A 27,297-nucleotide genomic window follows, 5' to 3' on the forward strand; every position below is an offset into this window, starting at 1 on the left:
AAACTTGTTTTAGGTAGGTTAATAGGCGTGCAATTCAGCAATTTTTATAAGTCGCAAATATTTATTATTAACTAATGTAACTAAAATACAAACATGTTTTCTTTGATTTTTACAATTCTAAATTATTTTCAAGTTCTAATCGATCGATAAAAATACTTTACAATTAAAAATATTTTTTGGGTAATTTTTTTTATAAAATCATTATTTCTTTAAAGCCTTTGCTTTTAACTTTTGCTTAGATGAAGGTATTTTTTTAACACCAAGCTCCGTTTCGCTAATTGGAAGGAAACTGCGATAGTGAGCTTCCAATGGTCGAATCAGTTCTGTGCGTCGCGCATCTACTTGCAGCTAAAGAAAAATAAAACACCTGATTTTTCATTTAAAAAAATTTTTACAATTAGACCTACAAAGTTATAAGATTCCAGAGAAAAAAATATTTAATACCAATTCCTTATCAATACCAATTCCTTAGTAATAATACATCATTTTTTTTCATTTTCTTTTTTTGTGTTAAAGTGCAGCTATTATATTCAAAAATAAAAAAATTTCCTTCTTTTTTATGTTAAAAAAAAGAAAAAAGAAAAAGTAAAAAAATCAATTTTAAAACGCCACCATGATCATGATTTTAACAAATTTTTTTATGAATTTATTTTATTCCCTTATCATAATATATGTAAAGGATATTATTCCCTTTGATCTAAAGAATTTTAAAACAATTTCTTTTTTAAAGAAAGTTTGCTTCTTTGATACGAAAAAAGTTAGGCATTTTTCGTTATAACCAAAATTTCTAAAAGGCTAATTTAAAATGTCGATGGCAGCCAGCAAGAAGTTGGTTCAGTCTGGGCTGTGCATCAGATGTTGTGTAATTTCGGAAAGTTCTAGAACATTTGATGACGTTAGGGATTTAATAGCTTTAATAGATTTACCAATAAGAATTGTAAATATGTGTTTGTGGTGATTTATGACGGTTTGTGGAAGGATATTTTGGGAAAAGCATGGGGTATATATAAAGGAGAAAATTTGTAAAAAGGGGAGAGTTAGTTAGAAGAGAAAATTATTGCTATTTAGTGACTTGTTGATTGCGAGAAAAAAACTACAAGCTAACCGGGCCATGGAACCAAGTATGAGATTGTTTGATATGTTTGAAACGTATGATGGCACTTCGGATGCTGCTGTTTGGATTCAACGAACAAAAGTGATTGCTGAAATTCAGAACTTAAAGCTTGAACTACTTTTTCCGATTCTTCTCAGAGAAGCTGCTTATGCAGTGTACGATGCTTTAACCGCGGAAGTCAAAAAAGATGTAGTGGAAGTCGAGCGTGTGTTATTAGCGGCGTTTTCTATAGATGCCTACACTGCATATGAACTATTCACAAAACGAAAATTATGTGACGAAGAAAAAGTTGACGTGTTTTTAGCTGATTTAAGACGATTAGCCTATCTAGCTAAATTACCAGAGGAGTCTGTGCGTTTGGCGTTTGTTGTGGGTTTGCCAGAAGTCTTATCATCAAGATTTCGAGCCGTAATGGACCCGATTGATAAAATGTTACCCAGAGTGAGAGCTGCTATGAACTGTGCAAATGTGATTGACAGTGATGCTGTTGGCGCTGTGTCTAGACGCCATGCTACAAAAACTGCGTTAGTGTGTTACAACTGTAAAGGTTTGAATCACATTGCAAAGAACTGTTCGCTTGCGAAGAGCTTGTCTCCGAAGACTGTTAGATGTTTTAAATGTGGTGAGGAAGGACACATTGCATCGAAATGCTGGAAGCTGCAGGGAAACGATTGCAGGAGCGAGGTATCTGCGCTACCTCGCTCCTGAACATCGGTGGAATGAGCGCATTATCTGTTATTCGTTTGAAAGTTAACGGTATGGTTGCGACAGCGTTAGTAGACACAGGGTGTTCGAAGACAATTTTGAATAAAAAATTCCTGCCCAGAAGTCAATGTAGGTACTCAAACTCTCAAAAGGTAGTAACGTTTGAAGGAAAGGTTCATCAGTGCACTGGGTCAGCGGTCGTGATTCTTGAGGTTGATGGCATTAAAGCACGTGATCAGGTTATTTTAGTGGATTTCCAACCGTTTGGAGTCGATATGATGCTTGGAATGAGTTCCATTAAATTACTAGGAGGAGTATCCATCTCTCCTTTGGGAAAAGCGAAGTTCGGATTAAGTTACTGTGGAGCAACGGCTTTGAACAAGAACAAAGTCAAGAAAATCGAAATAAAAAAGAAAGATCATGAAGCAGTTTTTAATGGTGCTGAATGGAGAGTCAAATGGAAATGGAGAGATGGAGAAGGCCCCAACCGATTGTATAATAAAGTGGCACAGTACGGAATTCCACAATACGCTAGAGCAGACTATGAAAACGAACTACAGGAATGGATTGATCGGAAATGGCTGTTAGAGTACAACGAAAATGAATTGGGGCCGCCCAAAGGGCAGATTCCGTTAATGGCTGTCATTCAGAGAAACAAAGACAACAAAATCCGACCTGTTCTAGACTGGAGAGAAGCTAACGATTTAATTGAGGCATACACGAGAGATGCAGATGTGTGTGTCAAAAAGCTTAAAGAATGGAGAAGGATGGGTAACAAACCAGCAATCATCGATTTACGCAAGGCTTATCTTCAACTAAAAACTGATAAATCTCTTTGGCCGTTCCAAACAGTGGTGTTTCGAAATAAAAGGTATTGCTTGACACGACTTGGTTTCGGATTGAATGTTGCGCCAATGATCATGAAATCCGTTGTGAGTGCCGTCATTGATCAAGACGAATTAGTGAAGAGGGGAACGTCCGCTTATGTAGACGACATTTTCGTAGACGAAAGTGTGGTGAGTCTTGATTATGTCAAGAGGCATTTTTTGAAATATGGTTTAGAGAGTAAAGATGGTGAGCAGATTGATGATAATGGAGTTCGTGTGTTAGGATTGTGTGTGCGCAAGGTTGGTAACAAACTGATGTGGTCCAGAGGGAATCGAGTTGATGCTATCTCGCAAAAGTTAACCAGGAGAGTTGTGTTTTCAATCTGTGGACAGTTGGTAGGACATTTACCCGTGTGTGGTTGGTTGCGAGTGATTTGTAGTCTCTTGAAGAGGAAAGCTGTCAGTCTGACGACGGGTTGGGACGATGATGTTTGTGATGAGAACGTTAAGTGGGTGCTTCAGGAAGTATTTGCTGAGGTGGAACGCTGCGAGCCTGCTTGTGGTGATTGGGCTGTGCGTGGTGATGAGGGAAAAGTGTGGGTTGATGCCAGTTCTTTAGCGATTGGTGCTCTTATTCAAGTTGGGGAGACTACTGTGGAGGATGCAACATGGCTGCGAAAAGAAACGTCTGATGTTCATATAAACATGGCAGAACTAGACGCTGTGATACGGGGAATGAATATGGCTCTGATGTGGAAGCTGAAGAAAGTGACTGCTTTTACCGATTCCGTGACTGTGTACCACTGGGTTTCTGACGCCCTTACGGGAAAATCAAGGTTGAGATCAAAAGCGACGGGGGAAATGCTGATTCGAAGAAGACTGAGCGTGTTGCAACAACTAATTGAAGAATACGATGTTAGCGTCGAGGTGAAACTCATTCCTTCTAAAGATAATTTGGCCGACGCATTAACTAGAGTTCGCAGCAGATGGCTCAACAAACTGACTGTGCCAGAGTGTCGGAATAGTTGCATGGGAGTCGCAGCTACGAAGGCTGAAGCTATTTCCAATATACACAAAAGAACTGGACATTTTGGAGTGAATCGAACGTTAAACTTTGTTCGTAAAACAATTCCGACTGCTACTGAAAACGATGTTCGAAGTGTGATAAAAAATTGCGAACCATGTCAGTCAATAGATCCAGCGCCAATACGGTGGGAAAAAGGAAAATTGGATGTTAAAGAAAACTGGGAGAGATTGGCCATGGATATCACGCATTATGGCACTGACAAGTTTTTGAGTCTAATTGATTGTGGACCTTCAAAATACGCGTTGTGGCGACAATTATCGAGCTCATACGGAAGTGTTGCCATAGTCCGAATACTCCGTCTTGTTTTTTGTGAACGTGGAGCACCGTCTGAGATATTAACTGACAATGAGCCAACATTTAAGACTAAAGAGATAAGGAGTTTCCTTGATAGTTGGGGAGTGCAAATTAGATATAGAGCCGCTTATTATCCTGAAGGAAATGGAATTGTGGAAAGAAACCACCGTACGATCAAGAGAATAGCAGAACGATCAAAAATGTCGATACCGGAAGCACTATATTGGTACAATGTCTCAGCCGACAAAAATGGTGCAAGCCCGATGGGCAAAATATACAGCTACCCCATTGGTGTGAAAGGATTGAAAAAAGAGAATCTTCCTGCACGAAATGTCCTGAACAAGAGATTTCGAATTGGCGATAAAGTCTGGCTGAAACCACCAAATGCGAGGTGCCATACAAAGTGGCAACCAGCTACGGTAACTCGGAATGCGTTAAACCAAACCGTAGAAGTGAACGGCATTCCGCGTCATGTGAAACATGTTAGACCTCGAACTGATACTCAGCCCTACATTATCCCTGATGAGGAAGTAGAGATGAATGTTGAAACTGATCAAGTGGACGCTGAAAACCAAGGAGATCCAATTAAAGATGTATTAGAGACGAACGAGGAAAATATCGACGCTGAAGATAGACCCCAAGAAATCGACATGCTTTTGCGACGGAGTGGTCGGGAACGGCGCATGCCTTCGAAATACCTTGATTACTATTTGCATGATCCGTAAGGATCAAGGAGGAGTGTAATTTCGGAAAGTTCTAGAACATTTGATGACGTTAGGGATTTAATAGCTTTAATAGATTTACCAATAAGAATTGTAAATATGTGTTTGTGGTGATTTATGACGGTTTGTGGAAGGATATTTTGGGAAAAGCATGGGGTATATATAAAGGAGAAAATTTGTAAAAAGGGGAGAGTTAGTTAGAAGAGAAAATTATTGCTATTTAGTGACTTGTTGATTGCGAGAAAAAAACTACATGTTGATATACAGTCACTAGGTTGTATGTATAAAAGAGTAAGTATGCAAAAGCAGTTATCAAACATAATTTGACTCTTGACTCTTTTGACTCTGAATAGAGTTCAGTTTGTCTATCATACTGATTTATGTGCTGAATGGGCTGAACAATTCGCTTTTTAAAAAGCTCAAGCAAGTATGAAACTTCATGAATCAAAACTCTTTTGATTTGAGTAGGCAAACCTAAAGCCAGATATTCCTTGAATTATCCAATCATTTTCCTCCACGTTTGGTTTCTATAGTAATTAATCACGGTTTCTACTTTATCTACTAAATCTTGCAAAGGCAGAGGAACAGTGTATGAGAACCTCTATTGATAATTGGAAACGAAATAGCTGCTAAATATTTTTTTTTTAAATCTAAATTATTGATTTTCAATTAAACGCTCTGAAAAAAGGAAGTAAAAAGTTAATTGACACAAGTTTTTGATTCTTTAGATCATTGAGGGGAAAAAAAAACTTGAATATGGGGTGAATATATGAGGTGTGGCACCATTAGATTCTAATGAAACACTAAAACCTGAAAAAAGAACAGTAAAAAAAAAAAAAATGTCATTCACTATATTTATTATTGTCATTCGCTGTTGGAACACAAATAATGATTTAAATTTTATCACTTAAAATATTTGTTTTTAAAATAGTTGTTAACAGAATATAGGTAAGGTATTCACAACATTTTACTTTCTAGAACCTTAAAACTTTAATTATTTCTTATTATACAATTTTAATAAGGCCATCTTAACAACTTGTTTGAAAATTGAATTACTAGTACTTTGAGAGGTTTTAAATAATTCCACGAATTGTATCAGTGTCCAAGGATTATAAAGAACTTAAAGCAATCATTGCTTCAAAAACGACATCTAGCAACAACTAACAAGAAACTTATTTCTTTCTCAATTACCTGCAAACTTGCATTTTCAATTAATTGTCTTTCTTTTTCAGCATTCCTTCCAAGACGATCAAATTCACGCTTTAAAAGAACAATACTTCGACTTTCACGGAAACGTTTAATACTTCCAACTTGATTACTTTCCATCTCAAAGTTAGAAAAATTTACTTTATCGGATGTCCTGAAAATTAGGCAAATAATTATAGCAAAAGTTATGTATCAAAAACTTTGATAACATAACAAAAAAGTGTCGAACAAAATTAAAACCTTGAAAACCATAAAACATAAAACATTGGTTTATTGATTTTTAACTATTTTATTTTTATTTGTTTACCTTATGAATGGCTTCAAATCAAAGCTAATTAAATTAATTTCATCGTTTTTGGCTGGAGGTTCATTAAATAATTCTATGCTTTCATCTACTGTCCCAGTTAACAAAACATTAGAGAAAGCTAAAATAACATTTTCTATAACAACAACTTTATATTATTTACAAATACCACAAATATAAAATAACTCAATACTTTGAAGAAAAAAACAGTAATTCAAAAAATAATTATAAACCTATAAAAGTGTAGCATAAATTGTTTTAAATAACACAAATGTTTCAACTTTAGAATTTTAAACTTCTCACCTTCTCTATTAAGTCCCCATGTCAAATAAAAGAAATGTGCAAAATTTTGTTGAAATCAGTTGACAGGGTGTGCTCAAGTATTTAGGGTGTGCTCGAGCATACAAAAATAATCAATATTTCAAGAAAATTCGATTTTTTTAAAACTTTTAGTCAATAGATCACTGTACTCTTGTATTATGGCAAAACTGACTCTACAGTGTCAGTTGTTTACCCACAGGAATGTACAACTTCCTCACCCTCCAATAAGCCCAAGATGGTTATCCACTTTTCTGGATCAATTTGCAGATATAAATAACAAATAAAAGAAGTTCTTTGAAGTCATCAACACAAAATCATGCAATTGCATTTTATGGATTTTAGTCATGTCAACCGTTAATCACTTTGGTGGATGAAAGCTGGCTTTTGAAGTGCTAAAAACATCAACTTTTTCACCTGAGCAGATACATCTCTGTCAAAGAATGATAATGCAATTAGCTCTTAAATCAAGAACTAAAGGCAGCCACAAAGCTTCTTTAGTAAAAGTTGGCAGCCACGACAAGAAACAAAAATTCATGTCGACCTAAACACTGATAATGAAAAATTAAAATAAACAAAAATTCATGTAGACCTAAAACTTTTACCAAGCTTTTTTTGTTCAAAACTGGTTAACTTGAAATCAAAATATGGAAACAAGAATATCTTGTAAGCATATATCAGCTTGGTCATGAAGCAGGCTCAATGCAGTCTATTTTTGAACAATATAAAAATGAAAACGACTTAAGCACACCCTAAATATTACCTAAATGCAAAAACATTTTGATGGGACATTTCTTTTAACAGTGTAGCAACAGTCTCGAGTGCAAGAGTAAATATTTTCAAAAGTTTAAATATTTTCTATATTTAAGGGTTATCTCAATAAATAAATAAAAATTTATATATATACTTAACTGCGAAGTTAAAGCACCTTTTATATCTTTCGATTTATTTTAATTGTCATCAATATTATCATATATTTTGACAAACATGTTAAGAAAAGAACACATGAACACAATTATTTCGATGATAGAAATAAAATTGACTTTGAGGATTGTGAAAAAAACAAACTAAAACCAAAAATATGGTTCATTTAACAAAACAAAGTAAAATGATTATTATTGTTATGCACACTAATACAGCTTAAATTGAAACATTTTTGACTTATTAATAACTAGTGTTACTAGCTCTTGATGTTAATACAGTCTGACAGTGCCGTGGCATACTTTCAATTAGAGATCTAATCGTTTCTTGAGGGATATCTTCCCATACGCGGATAAGACTTTGTTGTAGCTCTTCTAGGCTGTTAGGTGGTGGATGTTAGCTTCTAACACGGCGTCCCATTATGTCTCAAAGATGATCTATTGGGTTCATATCTGGACTGCAAGCTGACCATTTTAAAATGTCTGCTATGTATCGTTGAGAAGTCAGACGTACACCATCAAAAATAAAAAGCTGCAAGCTGCTAAAGATATTCCACCTCATACCATCAATGAGCCGCCTTCATGTAAAGTGGTTTCTCGAATGCTACAAGCGAAACATTTTCCATTTGGTCTTCTGTACACTCTTGGGCAGCGATCAGAACTTACAAGGCAAAACCTTGACTCATCTGTTAATAAGACTTGTCCCCAATCATGTATTTCCCAATTCATATGCCTCCTTGCAAAAGCCAGTCTGTTTCTTCGGTGGTCTACAGACATCTGGGAACAGTAGCTGCTGCCCGAGATGGCAAATTTAAAGCACAAAGTCTTTTTCTTATGGTATCTTGACTGACACCAGTTCCATGAACCTCAGCAAGTTGTATTTGGAGATGTCGTGCAGTAGTGAACCGTTCTCTCAGTGTTTGAAATTGGTCCTCGACAGCATTGGTAGCTTGTGGTCTGCCTTGGCCAACTCGTCTAGCGTGATTATTTGTTTCAACAAACCTTTGTAGAACCCTACCAACTGTTGTATTACAAAGCTTCTACCAAGTTGGCAATTTGTTAATCCTTCATTGAACAAAGTAACAACTACAACACATTAATCAAGACTTAAATTTCGTCTAGAACGCTGCATTGCGAACAGATGTGTTGCTCAAATGACAGTTATCTTTTAAAACAATTTAAAAGCAATGCATACTTTTCTTTTAGCAGTGAGATTTAATTACAGCAAAACATGCTACTTATGAAAAGCTGCTATAATTTAGAAATTAAATAAGGGAAACGGATTGAAACCTACAAAAGGCGTAACAACAAACATTATCTTTTTAACTGATGAATCCGGGGAATACATAATATTTTTCAAAATAAGTCGGAATTTATAAGTGGTGCGTTAATTTTGCAGTTAGCATTTCCTGTTTAATTGAATTTCAGCTTTCATTAAATTTCAGAATTTAGTTTTGTTTAAATTTCAGTAAACTAAACTGTTAATTGACACTTTCAGCAGCAAGCAGTGAAAGAATTGCAGATGCAGAAATGCAAATTATCCAATTAACTGTGCTACTGTTAGAGTGCGTGTTTATATTTTTTTTTAAATGCAAAAATCAAAAGTTTAATATTAAAATTTTTATTTATAGCAATAGCATGGCACACTCTACAGTAAAGTCTACATCTAGAAAAAGTCATCAGAAAAGAACAGTTTTTGGAACTGGAGCTTTTATTAAGAAGCAGATACTGAGATTACAGGTTGCTTGTTACCAACAAATTTTCCATCATTAGCTTTTCTACAAAGCAATTGAAATGTGACAATACAAAAATTTTTGTTGAATCAGATCATTCCATTTTTTCAGAAAACAAAAATTCTGAGATTAAATATTGTTAACAATTTTTAGATTGGCAATTGATCTTAACGGAATAATCTCTGTCTTTATCAGAACATTCTGGAGCACACACAAATCAGTTCCGCAATATCTGAAAGCACCATAAAACCACTAAAACCTCATCTATGCTACTTCTCCTTACATTATTTAGTCGCATTACTTCAAAACCTGAACTGCATAAATAGCTGAGAAGCTTCTGGAAGTGAGGGCTTATGATGGCATTCAATTTGGAAAACTCAATTAAAATTTATAACACTTACTTTTTTTTAAAATTAATTAATTTTTTTGAAAAATAATTGTTTAAATGTTTAAATTTTGAAAAGAAAAGAATATTTGTGTTAACCAATTAAACTGTCACAGACTATTTTCAAATTTTTACAGGAATCATAATTTATAAAGTGGAACGCAGAAATCACAGGGTCAAAAATGAAGTAAACAAAATTGGAAACTATTGGTTGCATGATGTGCCCTAAAATGTGTATACGTGTGTATACAGTGGTGGAGAAAACAATAGCAGAATAAATTTAAATTTTATACAATTATTTACAATACTAAAGTATAAAAAAAAAAGGTTTGACATACTAGTAGTTGTATTGATTTTTATAGTATGAATTTTTTATGTTATGTTACAAATAATTTAACAGTGATACAAATTTAATATTCAATTGCATGCCCCTGGTTTATTTTTATAGATTTGCACCTATTCAGAATAGAGTAGATTAGATTTTTACAATTATCTAAAGGAATGTTGTTCCAAGGATTCTGCACAATATTTCATAACTCTTGCTGATTTTTTTTTTTTCTTTTTTTTTTTAATAACTGCCTTATTTATATCCACCCAAATGTTTTCAATCGGATTGATATGAAATGACTGTACGGATCAATCCATAACTCCAATCTTCTTTTCCATAAATTAATCTGAGTATCTGGTGACTAATTACTTTTTGTTTTCCGCCTACATATTGTTCTGGAAGAAACACTCAATTTTAAACTTTATTTAACTGGGCAGAAAACAGTTCAGCAACAGCATGTTTTACTAATCTGTCTGCATTCTGACATTTTTCTTTTTCGGCCCTTTATTTCACTAGCACTTTTTCATTATAAAGCATTTTTGATCATCATAGAAGAACAACCTAATGACTCTTTTATAAATGCTTTTCCTTCTTTTTTTTTTTTTCATTTTATAAATAGCTGTCTTTTTCAGCACTACAATTGTTTGCACAGTACATAAGTGTTGTTTTTAAAATAATTTTATTCAATTAAAGTGTATATTTCATTAACTTAACACTAAAATTAATCTTACTTTCAATAAATGTCAATAAAGTCAAATAAATAAAAAACTAATTTAAATAAGTTGATAAAAAAAAATTGCAGATTTTTTAATTTAACAAACAAATCTATATATGTTTATATAAGTTTGTAACTTCTCTACAATTTATTATCAAAAAAATATTTAATGTTAATGATATCTGTAAATTCTAGGAAAATCTAAGTTTTAGATATTTTACATATAAAAAAAAGCATGGTACCATTTCAAAACTCAAATACTACACAACTAGGAAGTTTATCTTTTAATGAACATTAAGAATTATTTTCCCCTCCCATTTTGTAATGGAGATATCACAGCCTCTAATCACCGCATATTTAATTCCACTGCAGTTTCCCTAACTTATTTTTCAATCAAAAGAAGCAGAGTACTTTTTTCAATAATTTACAGATTAGGGACATACAAAACAGAAGGCATTAGTGATTTCCAAAAATATTTTAATGTTAGTTTTTTTTTCAGAACATATGGTGACAATTAATGGAAACTCTGAAAAAAAAAAAACTAGATCCAGATCTGGGATACCAAGATCTCAGAAAAAATAAACTTACTTAATGAATTAGAGACTTATTTAGAGAAATTCTATCATCAAAACTTACTTTAACATGACTCTTATTATAACTGTCTTAAAACCAGCTTGCATTTTAAAAATAAACTTCTATGAAAAAGCTGTACTGCAGTACAAAAATGGAATTTTATTCAATGAAATAAGCTAGGCAGACGGATCTGGGAAAAAATCAAATATGCAAATATAAATATAAAAATAAATAATATTATTTAAATTTAGCTGCAGTTTAGATAATACAATTTTAACTATTAGCTATAGTTTGCTTTTAATGATCTGAAAACTTTGAAAACCTCATCTTTAAAAGCAAACCATAACTAACAGTTAAAATTAAAAAATAATCCTCACCTTTTTCAGATTTAATCAATTGTTTAGCTTTTTCTTCAATCTTCATTTGCTCAAGCTTTACTCTTATTGATTGCATATGTTTCACTCTTGACTGAAGTGCCTGTTGTAAGAGCCAATGAAAAAAATAATTGTACCAAAATTGAACTAGTATTAACATACAATTTTAACAAACTACAAAACAGGTCAAAAATACCTTTGAAGATCTTCCTGAATTGGCAGATTCCCATGCATATTTTGTAGCTCTAATTTGACTCTCTCTCTCTGTGTCTTTCTTTACTTTAATAGCTTGCTCCTACAGAAGTAGTAATGATAAATCTAAGGGTATTAAAAGATACCTATTTGCTTAAACATAACCTTGATCATGTTATTTGTCTAAAAAGTATGACTACAATTATTATTATCATGATCATTATAATAATATCAAAAAACAATTGCAACGCTAACAACGCTAACAATAGATACCATGTTTGAATCAACCACAAGACGAAGAACCCAATGTGGTTTTGAAAGATCTAATATATTTTTATTCTAAACAGATTTCATATATCAATTTTAAAAATTTAAGTGATTTTAACTTAAAGTTTGTATAATTTAACTATAAAAAGAGCTTAATTACCAATCAAATATACATAACCTAAGTTTTATAATTACACCTGGGAATCTGGGCGTTGCTTATTCTTGCTTTCTTTATTGTTACTTTTTCGGTTTTTCCCAACACTACGCTTGCCAGGGTTATCTTTAATTTCAATAACTAAAAATTGTAAAAATCCATTTTCAAAAATTCTTTTTCACTACTTTATAATAGAAGATGGTGTAATGAAGCACTAAGAAAAAGATAAAAGGCTAACCATCTTCATCTTCTGGCTCATCTTTTGATTTTAATCTATCTACAAAAGTCCATTGAGCTTTTGTCAAAGGCCAGCTATCGTTAAGAACAAATGCTTCGATAACATAACTGTGAACCTTTAAAATCCAAAGTCTTTTTTTTTCCATAGTTTATTTCCACAGAATAAAAACCTATTTCTTCATAAAGTTTTCTCTTAACATTTTTCAAGTAAAAACATTGTTTGAAACTTATGCATTTTTTAAATAATGTTATGCCAAATAGAAATACCTGATCTTGAAGTGTATCTTCTTCATCTATCTGCAAATAAAATATAAGAGATGTTAGCGTGTTGAAAATAAGAGAGGTTTTCCATCAGCTTTTGATTGATTAAAAAAATGTTTTAAATTTTATTAGAAGTAGTTTATTTAAGTATAACTATTAATGCTTACATTAACAGATTGCTTAAGAGTGGTTTGTTTAGAAAGGTGCTCTTTAAAAGGAAGTCCTTTCACAGGTTGCCCAACTGAGCCAGATCTTAATTGGGAAGAGGCTAGCAAAGTGATTTTAAAAATACTTATTAAAATGAAAACAACTTAATTCAAAATATATTTTAGAAGAAGGTTTATTACATAGTTAACTAAAACAAACATTTGCTAAACTAGAATTCACTTACCATTTAAAAGTTCATTGTTTTGAGGTAGATGGTCTTTAAAAAACATAAAACTAGGTATATCAACATAACCTTTTCCTTTGCATGTATACAACTCCTCAGTGTTATCAAGAATCTTAATAAAAAATGTTTTTGAAAGAAAACTTAAAAAGATTTATAAACCATATAACCTACTTATTCAATACAGACCTTCAAATGAATTATAGCATCATCTTTTGAAGTAATTAACTGTATGCTTGCCAAGATGGCCATTGTTACATTTAATGTATACCTTAATTGTTATACAAAAATATTAATTATTTAAGAAAGACCAATAACAAAAATTAAGTCTTTAAAAAAAATCTAAAACCTAAAAAAATTTGCAGCAACTTGTTTCTAAAAATAATTTTCAAACCTAAAAATTCGTTTGTAAAGGTTTGGGATGTAGTATTCTTTAAAATCTATAGTGGTCAAGCTTGAGTTTATAAAGCCTTCCTTGCTTGGAAGTGGAAGAGGTTCAGTTTCACCAAGGATACGTAAAGTAAGTTTACCAGCAGGTATTACAAAATCATTTTTTTTAACCATAACAACAAATGTGTAGCCAAGCTTGTAAAAATAGTAAAAGATTATAAAAGAAATAATAATAGTAATAATAGTAATAATAATAATAATAATAATAATAATAATAATAATAATAATAATAATAATAATAATAATAATAATAATAATAATAATAATAAAAATAATAATAATAATAATAATAATAACAATAATAATAATAATAATAATAATAATAATAACAATAATAATAATAATAATAATAATAATAATAATAATAATAATAATAATAATAATAATAATAATAATAATAATAATAATAATAATAATGATAATAATAATAATGATAATAATAATAATAATAATAATGGTAATAATAATAACAATAATAATAATAATTATTATTATCATTATCATCATTATTATTGTTATTGTTATTATTATTGTATTATGACGGGATTAAATTTTGGAAAAATATACAGTGCATCTCAAACATTTAGGAATATTTAAGATATTATGAAAAATGTAAAAGAACTAAATTTTGTTTGGACAGTATTTAGTTAGAGTGACTAAACACAAGTCATTTCAGGGAAAATCATTGTGTCAAACAGTATCATTTTATTTAATGCTTTTTCAGTTATTTTTAAAAACAGGCCACACAAAATGAACCAGTTATTTCTAGATTAACATACCTAATGAGGCAGAAAACAATAGCCTCATTAGGTATGTTAATTTAAAAACCTTAAAATCGGTTATCTATTTAGTCTTACATTTATAAATCATAAATTATATAAATAAATAGACAACCAATCTTAAGTTTTTCTTCCCAACAAAGATTGGTTTTAACTAAAAATAATAATGGTATGATAGGGCAATTTTTAAAAAATTACTATCAGTTTAGACATGAGGTGCTATGGTTGATGCTAGAAAAGCAAGTCTATGTTTCCTCCTAACTGGAATAAGAATGAGTGCCATCAAGTATCTACAAGTGCTACAAGATTACTTGAAAGCCTTAAATTAAATAGGTAGAAAAGAGATTTCATCCAAATGGTGCTGAATGTCACACTGCTAAACTTATAGTAATATGGCTATAAAAATGCAACATTTGTCTGGTTCTTCAATTCACTGGATCTTAACCCCAAAAAGTTGAGTCACTCATGCAAGAGCAAATCAATAGATGCATTTAAAAAATCACTCTGAAAATTTTTGAAATTTCCTTGCTTGAAGATTGCTAAAAAGGAAAGCTGATGTCCTCAATATAAAGGTCTATGAAGCATCAAATTTGGTAAACTGTTATCTTTTTCTATAATTCATATTAATATATTCAAACTTACTCAGAATATAAAAATAATTTTTTTTAATTTCATCATTTGCCTTTCTTACTTTACTGTAAAGTTTTTTTTAAAATTACTAAACTTTTGAGATGCACTCTAGTTTCATAAACACAATTATGTAACTCCAAAGTTGAATTAAAATAAATAAACAAAAAAAAACATATTTTGCTAAATTTTTTTCTATCAAGTTAATTCTGACAGACCTCATTTACTGCAAGAACTTGAGGCATAACTTTTCCAAAACATGATTTTATCTCTTTATGGTCATCATTGTTTATAATCCTCAATAAACATTGAGGAATATTGCTGAATACTTTTGCTGATATGAACACGTCTTCCTTTACTTTAAACAATTCCCTAAAGATAAGATTATTGAATTTCTTTTTGCGTTTACACAGATTTTCTAAATATTTTAATACCAATAGCAATTTCTATTTTTTTTTTAGCATGATGCAACTAATTTTTAAAACTATCATCTCCATGTTAATCATATCTTAAACATAAAATTTTCAACAAAAAGATAGTAACAAAATTATTTTGTCAATAATGTAAGGCAGACGGATCTTTAAATAGATTTTACATTAAATTTTATAACACCTTACCTACTTATAACAAAAGCTGAGTGGATTGCTTGTTCGCTATAACTAACAGAATAATCCATGCATATAACCTTATTCCATTCATTTGATTGAAATGGGAATAATGGAAGCAATAATGATGAGTTGGATTGAAAAATCTCATGAGTAACTTTGACAGCTATGGGCTCAATGTAAGATTCAATTTGACTCCATAACTTTTTTAAATCATCAGCAACAAGATCACACTCCTTTGTGCCTGGAAATAAACCAATCAAAACTTTTGTTTACAGAATTGTCAGAAACATTATCTAAATATTTCAACAGTTACTAAGAAGAATCAGTTAAAAGTGTACAATTTAGATTTTGAATAAAAACAAAATATCAAAATTTATTAAGGGTTAGAATCAGGGGAGAACTGGCTGAATATTTTCAAGGATGTTTTGAAAACATTTTTCATCAAAAAAAAGCTTCGCTCTAAAGTTTTCAAAACATATCAGCAAGATTATTAGTTTTGTAACACATTTAGTTTGAAAATTAGATTCCTCCTTTAATAATAATTCTCATCTCTGTTAGATAATTCAACAGATTGTTGAACAAACAGGAGTCTTTCCATATTGGTCCTGGGTATTACAAATTGAATGGATTCTTAACTGTTTTCAATTTCATAACAGAGTAACTTACCAAACAACTTTCAATTCCATAAATAGTAACTTATCAAAACTTGTTAAAAATCCACTCTGTATATATAGTCAAAATGTAAAATGTAGAAAATTTAAAGCTTTAGCAACATTTATTATTCTGCACAATCATCTAAAAAAAAGTAAATGTTTGTTATCTGGTATGTTTTTGTATAATTAGTAATACAATATTGGGCAACATACACAATCTCATCTTGGATTTTGAACCTATAGTTTTTAGAAAAGTCAAAAAGAATAATCCACTCCTCATACCTAAGTGAATTCTTAAGACATTCAAATAACCTTCTTTTGGCTATGTAGGAATGAAAAGACAGCTTTAATGAGATTTTATTTATACTCATCTAACTTTATCATCTAATTCAGTGATAAGAATTGCTCTATCTGTTGCACTGATAAGTTCCTTAAGTTGTTTACTTCAATATCTAAATAATTCTTTGATATGTAAGCTATAGATACCTGGAATACCTGGGCATTACAGACATCTATGGATGCATACATGTGCATAATACGCATACATTAATATCTATAATGCATACATTACTTCTGAAATGCATACTATCTTGTTCCATTTTATATCACTAACAAGTAAGTATGCACATTGAATATATCCCACTAGTATCTATGTGGATGCACTCCAAAATTTAATGAGCATATTTTTTAATCTTTGAATATTTATATGTAATGGTTATTCAAGCTACATAATATCACATTTGTTGGTGTACACCACCAAACTTACAAAATCTTTTTTATCTCCCCTAAGTCTTACAAAATCATCATTTTTATAAAATTTATTAACTATTTGCACAGTATCAAATGCTAATTTTTCAATTTTATTATCTACTTTCAACATTATGTCAAAAACAGGTAATAAATATCTTGTTCATATTTGATACTAGCTAAAGTACCCAGCATTGTCCCAGGATATTGAATTACAAATTGTAGAAAGTAAGAATTTAGCATATACAAAATCCTTAAAAATAATGATTGTTAGACAATAAATTTCAAATTATTTTATTTATCCTAATAAAGAATCAAATCAAACGAATAAATGAAAAAGACAATTATCCTGGGTGTTAGATAAGAGCTTATTGATACACAAAATTCTTTGTTTTTCCATCTGGTGCTAGAATGAACAAATTTTGAGGCATTCCAACTCGAGAGCATGTAACATATAATTGTCCATGAGAAAAGGGTGGGGTTTCCAAATGGACTCCAGCAACTTTCAAAGACTGTCCCTGTGCTTTGTTGATTGACATGGCAAATGCAAGACAAACTAGAAACTGAATGCGTCTAAAATCAAATGGCAGATCTGAAGGTATAAGAGGAATTCTGGGAATGGAAACATCTTCACCTTTGGCACATCCTGTTAAAACTTCAATGATGTTAGGAAACAGGTTCTTGACCAAAAGACATGTTCCAAAAGGCTGTCTATTTCTGAAAATGTTTCACTGGCTCTTAACTTTGCTTTTCTGATAGCACTTTGAGATAATTGTCCTGTGGATTTTTTTTTTTTATTGGAGGCATTATTTTCTTATGATAAAAATCTAAATACCTTTAATAAAGTAATAAATTTTGATTTGAGACCAAGGAGAAATATTTGTTTTTGAAGAGCTTGCACTTCGTGAAATGATATTGACACTGCACTTTCCTTGATAAAAGTTTTTTTTTAATTGAGATGAAAGTTTCTTATTTCTATTGAGATGTTGCTTCTATCACTTTTCTTCAAACACTAAAATAAGTTTGCCTATCATGATGAATAATTATACGAAATAATAAAAGAAGATAATTAAAAATTTAATATGAAACATATTTTAATATTTCTGACAGTTAATAGAAATTGTTAAAAAAGCATTATTAAAAATTGAATTTTAATATGAAACACATTTTAACCCATCAAAGAGTTAATAAAAATCATTTAAAAAACATCAAAAATTTAATATGAAAACACCAAACATTTCTTAAACATTTATTTAAATTTGTTTGAGATTTATTGAATGATATGGATATATTTACCCACAAACCCAAGCCAACTGAGCTTTATATTAGAGATTTTGAGCTTTACAAACTAAGTAATCTTCAACACACCCTGAGAAAATCATTCTTAAGAAACCAAAAAAATTCTCAAACAAAAACATTTTGAATATGAAACTACACATACTAAGGGTATTAAAATTTTTCCTAGAGGGTTTCCTAAATTATAATTATTTTAAATACATTAAATTTTTTTCCCTAAAATTATACTTGAAAATTATTTGTTGTTAAAAAAAAATTTAATGCTTTTTTGTTGTTAAAACTCTACAAAATAGTTATCAAAGTTATTACATTTTTAAAAAAAGAACTTGTAGAATTTTGGACATATAGAGTAAACTCAAATTAATGATTGCTACAGACACTATCCCAAATTTTAAATACTTCATTACATATATACAGTACCATAGTTTCAGAAAAAAAAAGGAAAGTAAATCTAAGTAAGGTAGGTTTATTAAGTCTTATGCAAAAATACTAATTTATATTTCTGGACATGAATTTATATTTATATTTCTGGACATGAGTCTTCTTCTCACACTTGATGAATTTCAATTATCTTGACATTTGATAATTTTCTTGAATATTCATAATGCCTGATTAAGAATAATTGATGGCTGACTTTGAATTGAAGAAGTTTTTGTAACAATTAGAAAATGTGGAAATGAAAAAGTTCACAAAACTACTTATTAGGCAAACCATAGCAGAAATGCATGAAGTGTTGGGAATCCTGATGAATCCTTATGAAGCTCAACGCATTTCAACTAGGTGATATTTCTAGTGCACATTGGTCTGTTTAAGGAAAAATATAACCAATATAGCCCCAAAAACATTTGAAAGACCCATAAAAAAATTGCAAACAACAATTTCTAGCATATTTTTAGGAGCAAAATTGTAATAAAACTAAAATGTTTATAGTTTAAAAATATGAAAATTTTTTTTTGTAATATTCTAATTTTTACTGTTCTTAGTGTATGTACTTTTATATTCCAAAATGGTTTTATCCTTTGTCTTTTAGTAATGGTTTTCACAGGGTTTCAAATTGTCAAAAATATGTATAAATAAATATGATGAAGTTAATTAATATGAAATTAATATGACAAAATTAAATATAACCAAACATGACAATACCCAGACTATTAAAATTAAGGATGATTTTAATTAATAGTTGAACATAGTTTTTGAGGTATATGCTCAATAATTCTTTAGCAGTATTTTACAACTGCCCTATTTGACAAACATTTAGTTGCAATTCAGCATTAATACCTTTACAATCAAATGATTCCACTGCTAAATAATTTAGTTTAAAACCATAAAAAAAAACAGGGAAAAAATGTAGACTATATCAGATCTTGTAGACATGGGTAAATAGGGTCCTGTATTTAAACAAATTTTACCATTTTAAAAAACTTAATTGTTTAATATAAACCCAATAAACATAAAGCAACATCAACTTTTATGCAAATGAAAGTCAATGCCTATTTAATATAATTGACCAATTTATCCTCAAATATATTTAAAAAAATTTATTTCAAGTAATAGTAATGACCTGTAGGAAAAATCTGTCTTAAGTAAATTGGAATTTACAAACAATCTTTTTAGCATTTTAATCATTTTTTTAGGGAGCATTCTTGACATCATTGACCAGTTTAGGTCTGACTAATATACCTGGTTTGCAAGCCTTGAACAACTTCCTGATGTAAAATCCTTTAAAGCAGGCTTGTATTTTAACTGCAGAAATCTCTTCAGAAGTCGGTTTCAAGTTCATTATCTTTAAGGTTTTACTTATTTTTTTATCATTAACCTCTGCAGCTTCACTTCCTGTGTCTTCATTTTCTACCACACTATGATTTAAAGAAGTTGTGTGGAACTTTATGGGTTTTTGAAACTTTTGCAAATGAAGAAATAACTTAAATCTAAGTGCACTTAAAGCAAATACTATCTTTGGAGAGAAATTTTCATTTAAGTGCTGTTCCAAAACTTTTGCTAGACTCTTGTTAAAGACCTAAACAAAATAAATAGAGTAATTCTTAAAACTATAGGTACTAGCCTTGTAAAACTACAGATATAAAGAGATTTTAAAACTACCAGAAAAAGAAAATAACTTAATTGGAAATGATCTCTACGTATTTTGTTGGATTGAGATTCAGTTCCTAGCAAAAATATTGGTTTACTTCTCAGGCATTCATCAAAAGACTGAAAGAAGGTTTTTAACTGCTTTACAGTTTGCAGAGAATAATCTATTAACTGTGCACTTTCCTAAAACATAAATTCAAAGGTTTTTAAAATAAACATTTGAAAATGTGTAAAGTGTAAGATAAAATTGTAAAAACATGAATTCAAATTAGTATAAATGTAAAAAAAAAGATTTAGTAACAGTTTTGGGCAAGTTGCTACTACTTTATGGCATTTATTGATCATAACAATTGTAAAATGATCTTTTTTTTTCTTGTTGGGTGATTTTTAAAACATCTTCATATTTAAATAAAACATAGAGCATGAACTTAAGAAATTCACAGAAGTATTTTTATAAAAATTTAAAATAAAAATAGTTAATTTGCACATTTACTGACTTTACTAAAGTGTTGGATAAGGCTACGTTCATCACATAAGGAAAATGAATCTGAAGAGCATATAGTAACATTGAAGCCCAGTTGAGCATAAAAAAGTAATTGGAAGACATGTCTCCTAAAAGATAATTCATTTTTTCAGATGAGCATATTAAATTTAGTTTTACTAATAAATAAAGTTTTATAACTTAAGCTGATTAGATTGAGTATAAATAATTAAAACTTTAGACCAAAAACTTTCAAAAAAATAGTAATATAATGAAAAGCAAAAAAAAAATAACCCTGGAGGTACAGCCAGTGTAACAGATTTTATTCCAATTGTGGAAATTTTTAAAACAGCTTGTTTCTTAATCAATTCTTGCCAATGATATGGTGTCACTTGAAGATTCCCAGCAGAAATACATTGATTTTTGAAAACACCTAAAAAACAGAAAACAACAACATTTAACAAAGAAATATCATTAAAAAAAAAAGTATAATAGATTAAATATTTTGAAACCTGTACCAAATTTGAATACCTTCAACAGGGAAATTTGGTTCAAACCATTGAGTGAAAGATTGAAAGCATATCACAATTTCAGTTTGTTTAAGACTATCAATAACTAAATAAGGAGAAGAGATATCACTGCAAGACATTCTGTTGCTGACCAGGCAGGTTAATTGTTCAATAGAGTTGAAGTTTGAGCTTTCTTTCTCAGATTTTACGTCAAATATCTATCAGCAAAAAATGATGCTAAAAAACTAAATATAAATATTATGGAAAGTGTATAGGTATAAGTATAAAGTATTTAATAACTTTTTTTAAGAATACCTTGGTTTCAGAGGCTGTTTTGAAATACAATTTAGGTTTGTGAAACACTAACAATGTGCTAAAGAGATTTACTTTACTAAAATTAATTTACACTGACTAAGTTACACTGACAATTTTTCATTTTAAAAAGTAAAACATATACATAAAGGTATATTGGAACTCACATTTTTTAATCATGATAGCATGCCTTTAAGAAGCAGAAAAACATGCAAAATGTATTATTTCTAAATTTATTACTTTAGGCTTTAAATGCAACAAAACTCAAAAATATATATTATAACATGCACCTAAAACATTTTAAAAACTCATCAAACTCCATCCAGACTTCTGTTCCTAAATCAACTTTGTTTACTTTTGAAGGTAGAGGGTAAGTCACAGGAATTGATGTGGATAATGACATTGGACTATTCTCTTTTAAACTTGATTTATGTGGATCTAAAAAAAAACAACTGTTAAACTAAATTCTTTATTTTATATTAGAATACTAAGAAAACTTTTTTATAAAATTGTTTAATAAACTTACATAAATTGCATATACCTGAATTTGTTTTCTTTGAAAAAAAGCCTTTATCAATTGAATCACTACTACCTTCAAAACTTCCAGTATTAGTATATTTGATTATATTAGAATCTACTAAACTCTCATGCAAGTTAATCTTTTCAAAAGAATCATGTTGAACTGTTTTACTTAAATTCCAAACAGAACTGTTATTAATAGACTCCCTGATTTTAAAAAATGGTGATTTAAGCTGTAAAAACTTCGGTTCTTTAACTTGAGACTGAAATACATCTTTTGGTTCTTTCTTTTTTCTAATTAACCTCCATTGGGGTATAGAAACTGACGCAGGAGATGGGAGTAATGGGCAATTACGAACATTACTTATGTAAACCTGATGCACTAATGATGAATGAAATTTATACTTTTCTAAAAAGGACTTGTTTTGATCAAGCACATCAAATGGCGAAATACATGCAAAAATAATAACTGGCATTTCATCAACTTTAGTCACAGGTTGATTAGATGTAACACTCCTCTCTTTCTGAGTTTTAGCATCTTTATCAATTCCTTTCAACTTCTTTTCATCTTTGCTTTTAGCACTTTTTTCTTTAGAAGCTTTGTTGGAGAGTAACTGTTTTGCTTGCACCTCATCAGAAGAAACTAAATGCCAAAAAACTTTTTATGGAACTACAAACTCTGCAAGCCCTGCAAACTTCTTGTAGATTAAATATGTAATAAATGTTACTAATACATTACAAAAGATATTTATGAATAATAATATATCCTAATAACATTTCTAAATTTGTATTTCTTTTAAAATAAAAGTAAAATACTACTAACCTTTTTCATCAGGAGTTGCATGTTCTATAACAACTGATGGTGGGGGTAGCTTCCAGTTTCGTAAATTATGTAACATCAACTGCCAAATACCTTCTTCATGCTTTTTGCTTATTGGTATTAATTCAGGTAACCACCCAAGTAAGCAATAGATAACATGAAAGTCCTGTAGATATTTTCCATTCTCACTGTAATAACTAAAACAAAATGAGATGCCATATAACTATTGTTGGCAAGTAAAAAAAACCTCTTTTCTGAAAGATTGTGAAAATTTGAAATAAAGGAAATCAAAATATTAATGTTATCACACAAAAAAAATGCTAGAACTAGATTTCATAAAAAATTTACAAACAAAGAACAAAAATGTTTGCAATAAAATTGCTGATGAGTAATTGAGAAATTATACATCTTTCCTTAAAAAACTTATTTTAAGAAGTAAACAAGCCAGTAACACACCAGAAAAATACATTCTATAGAAGTCTTTAATAATAAAGAATTATTTCTGAAAACTATTTAGTATACAGATACTTTTGTATCAACAAGATATTACAGAAAATACACTTAAAAAAACTTCACTTACTGCAGTGAAGCAACCTTAAGAATAGCTTTTGTAAGTATAGGCAGCCAAAGTTCATTTCCTTTTGATGTAAAAGGTAACAAAGGTAAGCTATTTTGATCACAAGGTATTGTATCATCAACAATAATCTTTCGCTGAGTTCCCTAGAACAAGTTTCTTTAAATACCAATACTTTTTTCTTTCCATTATTAGAAATAGCTATACAATTTCAGATTTAATGTAATGATAAAATTTGTTGACAGAAAACTCATGTCTTGTATTTTGGCTGAAAACTATAAAAATGCATAACTTTTTAGCTAAAAGTTAATTGCAAAACAACATATGTGAAAAATTTACTTTTGGAAAATCCATAAACTTCTACAAGAAAACTTTAATACCATTAAAGTATTATCATAATAGTGAACAGACCATACCATCCAAAACAGTTTGACAGCATATTTTCCAGATAAATTTATTGCTGGTAAATTAAAAGATTTTGAACTTTCTTTAGGCCAGATAAGATCCCAAGGGTTAAAAAAATGCTCTTCTTTAAATTCATTTTCCTTTTTAATTTTTTCTGTTTTTGAATTGTTCTGCTCTTTTACTAAAGATGATTTTAATTTTAAAGAGCTGTTACTAGATTCACTTTCTGGCATTTGAGAAAAAAATGATGAAACAATCGATATGCTTGAGATAATTTCATTAATCACCTGTAAAATATAAATCATTTAAATACACTACAATTAATTTACTTGAAATACAGTCAAAAAGAGATAGAAATGGAAAACTGTTTATCCATTAGACACGAGTCTTAGTTTTTAACCTTGATTAATTTTAATTAACCACCAAATTACATAAAATTTGTGTAAGAATTACCAAAAATACTAAATTATACTTAAACTTTAAGAATTTTAAGAAAGATAGATAATGATATAGAAAGATAAATAATAAAGACACTTATTTGATATATAATATATATAGAAAAGCAATACAAGTAAAAAATAGAAAATAATAAGCAATAAAAGTTTAAATTAGTGCTCTTTAAATTAGTATCAATTTTATCAATATCATCTTAAGATGTTAAATATCTATATATATTCTATGTCAATGGTATTTGATTGATGATGGATGTTACTTTGGGCCCTGATAAAAAAAAAGATTTTTTTACCTCATCTTGAACAATATGCTCATTTCTTAATATTAGATCACCAAAATGATCACAGTCAGGATCCACTATAACTGCAGTCTTTTTTAAGTAAAAATTTGAAATATTTAGTAATAACAAAAAGTTAGCATTAAAAAAATATAAAGGTAACAGTTTAAAAGATTTTAAACTTAACCTAATAATTATAAAATACTAAAAAAAAAATCTAAGGTATATAAAAAAAAACATTATATTAACAATGAATATAAATTGCATGAATTATTTGCATTAATTGCTTTATGAATTATTTGCCAAACAAATATCAGTAATAAACAGAACCTTTCCCATCAAAATATCTGATGGTCTTTTCCATAGTTTAATTCGGGGATTCATTAAGGGAGGAAGCTGAACTTTACCATCAGGGTCATCAAAATAATTCTAAAAAACAATAAGTTATAGTTATGATTAAACTCATCATCACTCTACTGCATTTTAACTAAATATTTGTTATTTTTGAAAAAAAAATTTTTTAACACTCCATTTAAATTTTTGTTCAAAAATCAAAATTTTTAAAAAGTATGGAGTAATTATTTTTAACAACAGAAAAACAGGAAATTAGATAAAATTGTAATACTTACAACTTGAGCAGAGGAACTTCTCCCTTTTTCTTTTTTAGATAAGTTCTGGAAATAAGGGTATAACAGTAATAAAAATCAATCAGAATTTAAGGAAAAGGTAGAAGGCATAGTCTGCTCTAGGTTCCTCAAATTTAAGACCTTTAATATAAAACTAAATATAGTAGGAAAGTATACTTTTTTGGCCATTCTCCATAGTTTTAACTTACCCATTTTTCATTAGAAATATCTTGATCACTCCATTCTGCCCATAATGGAATCACAGACTTTCTTTGATCTTCTGTTACTATTTGAGGAGTTCCATTGCTATCAAGATACACAAAATAGTATAAAAATAACATAACTTTGCATCAATAAATCTTCTTAAATAAATAATATTATCCTTCTTTCACATATTTATTATAGGTTTATCTTTTATATAGCAATCTTCCAATATTCTTTTTAAATATTCTTTACTTTAATAAACAATTAAACATTTTTTTATGTTAAAATACTTAGGTATAGGTACACCATCCTCTCTTGATTCTTTTTTCTTCAACAACTTGCTTGGCATTTTATTATTTGAAACAGCTTTAAAATTTTTTTTTAAATAAAAATCAAGAAACATAAGGATTTTAACATAATAACATAGTTATTGATCACAATAATAACATTACATACTCTGCTATTCATTAACTTTTTTTGTAAAAAAAGTTAATGAATAGCAGAGTATGATAATGGCTGGCACAAACTATAACTTGAGTGCTTATACTTAACTGCCTCAATTTCTGCTAGATGCACCTAAGGGATTCTGTAGATTGAAAATTTTTTTTTTTCAAAAGATAAATAATATTTTACGAAAATGAAAAAAGTTAATTTTCAACTATTTTTGAAAAAGCAAACTAACATTTTATACAATATATCTTATTTTCATGATATTACATATAATTAAATGTAGTTTATATACAAAATAATTTATACTGTCAAAATAAACTTAATTTAAAGATTTTCTTCTAATCACTATCAGTGGGTTTCTCTGTCTCTTTAAGTGCCTCCTCATTGAATGTAACTGTTGGGTTGGATTCTTTTAATATGCCTTTAACATTTTCTTTTTCATCAATTAAAGCAATATCAAAAACAGGCAATGTTCCTTCTACAATAGGAGTCAAACGCATATTAGAAGCATGGATACGCTTTTCAACTTCAGCATCAAGACTTATGAAGGTAGCTGACCACTTTGTTACTGTATCTTTGATAATACCTTCAAAAAAAGAATTATATTAAAAAGATATGCATAACACCTAGAGGTTTTCTACTGTATCCTCTTTAAGTCTTAAATTATCTTTTAAACAGTAAATAAGTTCAAAAGTAAAATGGAAAGATAATGAATCAATTCAAGATTAAAATAGGAAAAAAAAGGATATCAATTCAAGAATTTGACTCTTATTATTTTTTGAATAAAATTTCTACTACTATGCTAATTTAGAAAAAGAATAAAGTAAGTATATCAAATCCTTCTCCCCCTCTCCCAGAGCAGATTATATAAGCCAAGAAAAGAAATATGAAATAACTAGTTACAAAGGGAAGTCATTCTAGTAGGTAACTCAATTAAAATGTAAAGGATATTAAATAAAAGAACTCAAACTCACTATCAAGAACAGCTCTTGCCAAGTGAGCTTTATTTAACTTTTGAATAACACTATCCATCAGAAATGGCATGAAATATGTCTCAACATCTACAGTAACAAAAAAAAATCAAATAAAGACTTAAAGGATCTATTATTTACAAAATATGTTATACAACATGGTCTGCTATACAAGTGTTATTCACAATATAAATATGACATATTCTAAAGAAATTTTAGAAAATATTTAATTTTCAAACTTTATAACTATTTAGCATGAAAACTTAAAATATAAAATTCATCAATAAATACATTGTATAACTTTTATTTTGTCATAAAATAAACTATGTATACGCTTCATTATC

General features: G+C 29.4%; 2 protein-coding genes across 11 annotated transcripts; one reads left to right on the plus strand and one right to left on the minus strand.

Annotated features, from left to right (window-relative positions):
* Positions 1-41: 41 nt before the first annotated feature.
* On the minus strand, positions 42-26,285 carry LOC145180365 (androglobin-like). Of its 10 annotated transcripts, none has more exons than XR_016450435.1 (32): positions 25,823-26,284; positions 25,538-25,634; positions 25,332-25,376; positions 25,033-25,131; positions 24,718-24,795; positions 23,948-24,259; positions 23,574-23,713; positions 22,997-23,190; positions 22,196-22,816; positions 21,945-22,092; positions 21,658-21,715; positions 21,365-21,560; positions 21,128-21,266; positions 20,850-20,964; positions 20,386-20,535; positions 19,945-20,281; positions 15,578-15,809; positions 15,179-15,332; positions 13,499-13,689; positions 13,294-13,375; positions 13,108-13,219; positions 12,884-12,984; positions 12,723-12,752; positions 12,457-12,530; positions 12,260-12,359; positions 12,071-12,136; positions 11,802-11,900; positions 11,609-11,708; positions 6,563-7,128; positions 6,263-6,380; positions 5,941-6,109; positions 42-348 (listed from the first exon to the last, which is right to left on the minus strand). XR_016450435.1 is itself a non-coding variant. In XM_090080858.1 (31 exons), exons 1-31 carry the CDS (start codon positions 25,933-25,935, stop codon positions 202-204), a joined length of 4,656 nt encoding a protein of 1,551 aa, XP_089936984.1. In that variant the 5' UTR covers positions 25,936-26,283; the 3' UTR covers positions 42-201. The 10 variants fall into 10 exon arrangements, 5 of the variants coding, with proteins under 5 accessions (XP_089936984.1, XP_089936985.1, XP_089936987.1 ...); XR_016450434.1 differs by having other exon boundaries at positions 12,262-12,359; positions 12,457-12,571; positions 25,823-26,283; XM_090080858.1 differs by lacking the exon at positions 6,563-7,128 and having other exon boundaries at positions 12,262-12,359; positions 12,457-12,571; positions 25,823-26,283.
* Positions 377-4,752, plus strand: LOC149890914 (uncharacterized). Its single transcript, XM_090080942.1, has one exon. It carries the CDS (start codon positions 1,762-1,764, stop codon positions 4,750-4,752), a length of 2,991 nt encoding a protein of 996 aa, XP_089937068.1. The 5' UTR covers positions 377-1,761.
* Positions 26,286-27,297: the final 1,012 nt, after the last annotated feature.

Source organism: Hydra viridissima, unplaced genomic scaffold, assembly GCF_058129835.1.
Source record: "Hydra viridissima isolate aposymbiotic clone 2 unplaced genomic scaffold, HvirCarnegie_v1 scaffold_3, whole genome shotgun sequence".
In the NCBI taxonomy this organism is placed as follows: Eukaryota; Metazoa; Cnidaria; class Hydrozoa; order Anthoathecata; family Hydridae; genus Hydra; species Hydra viridissima.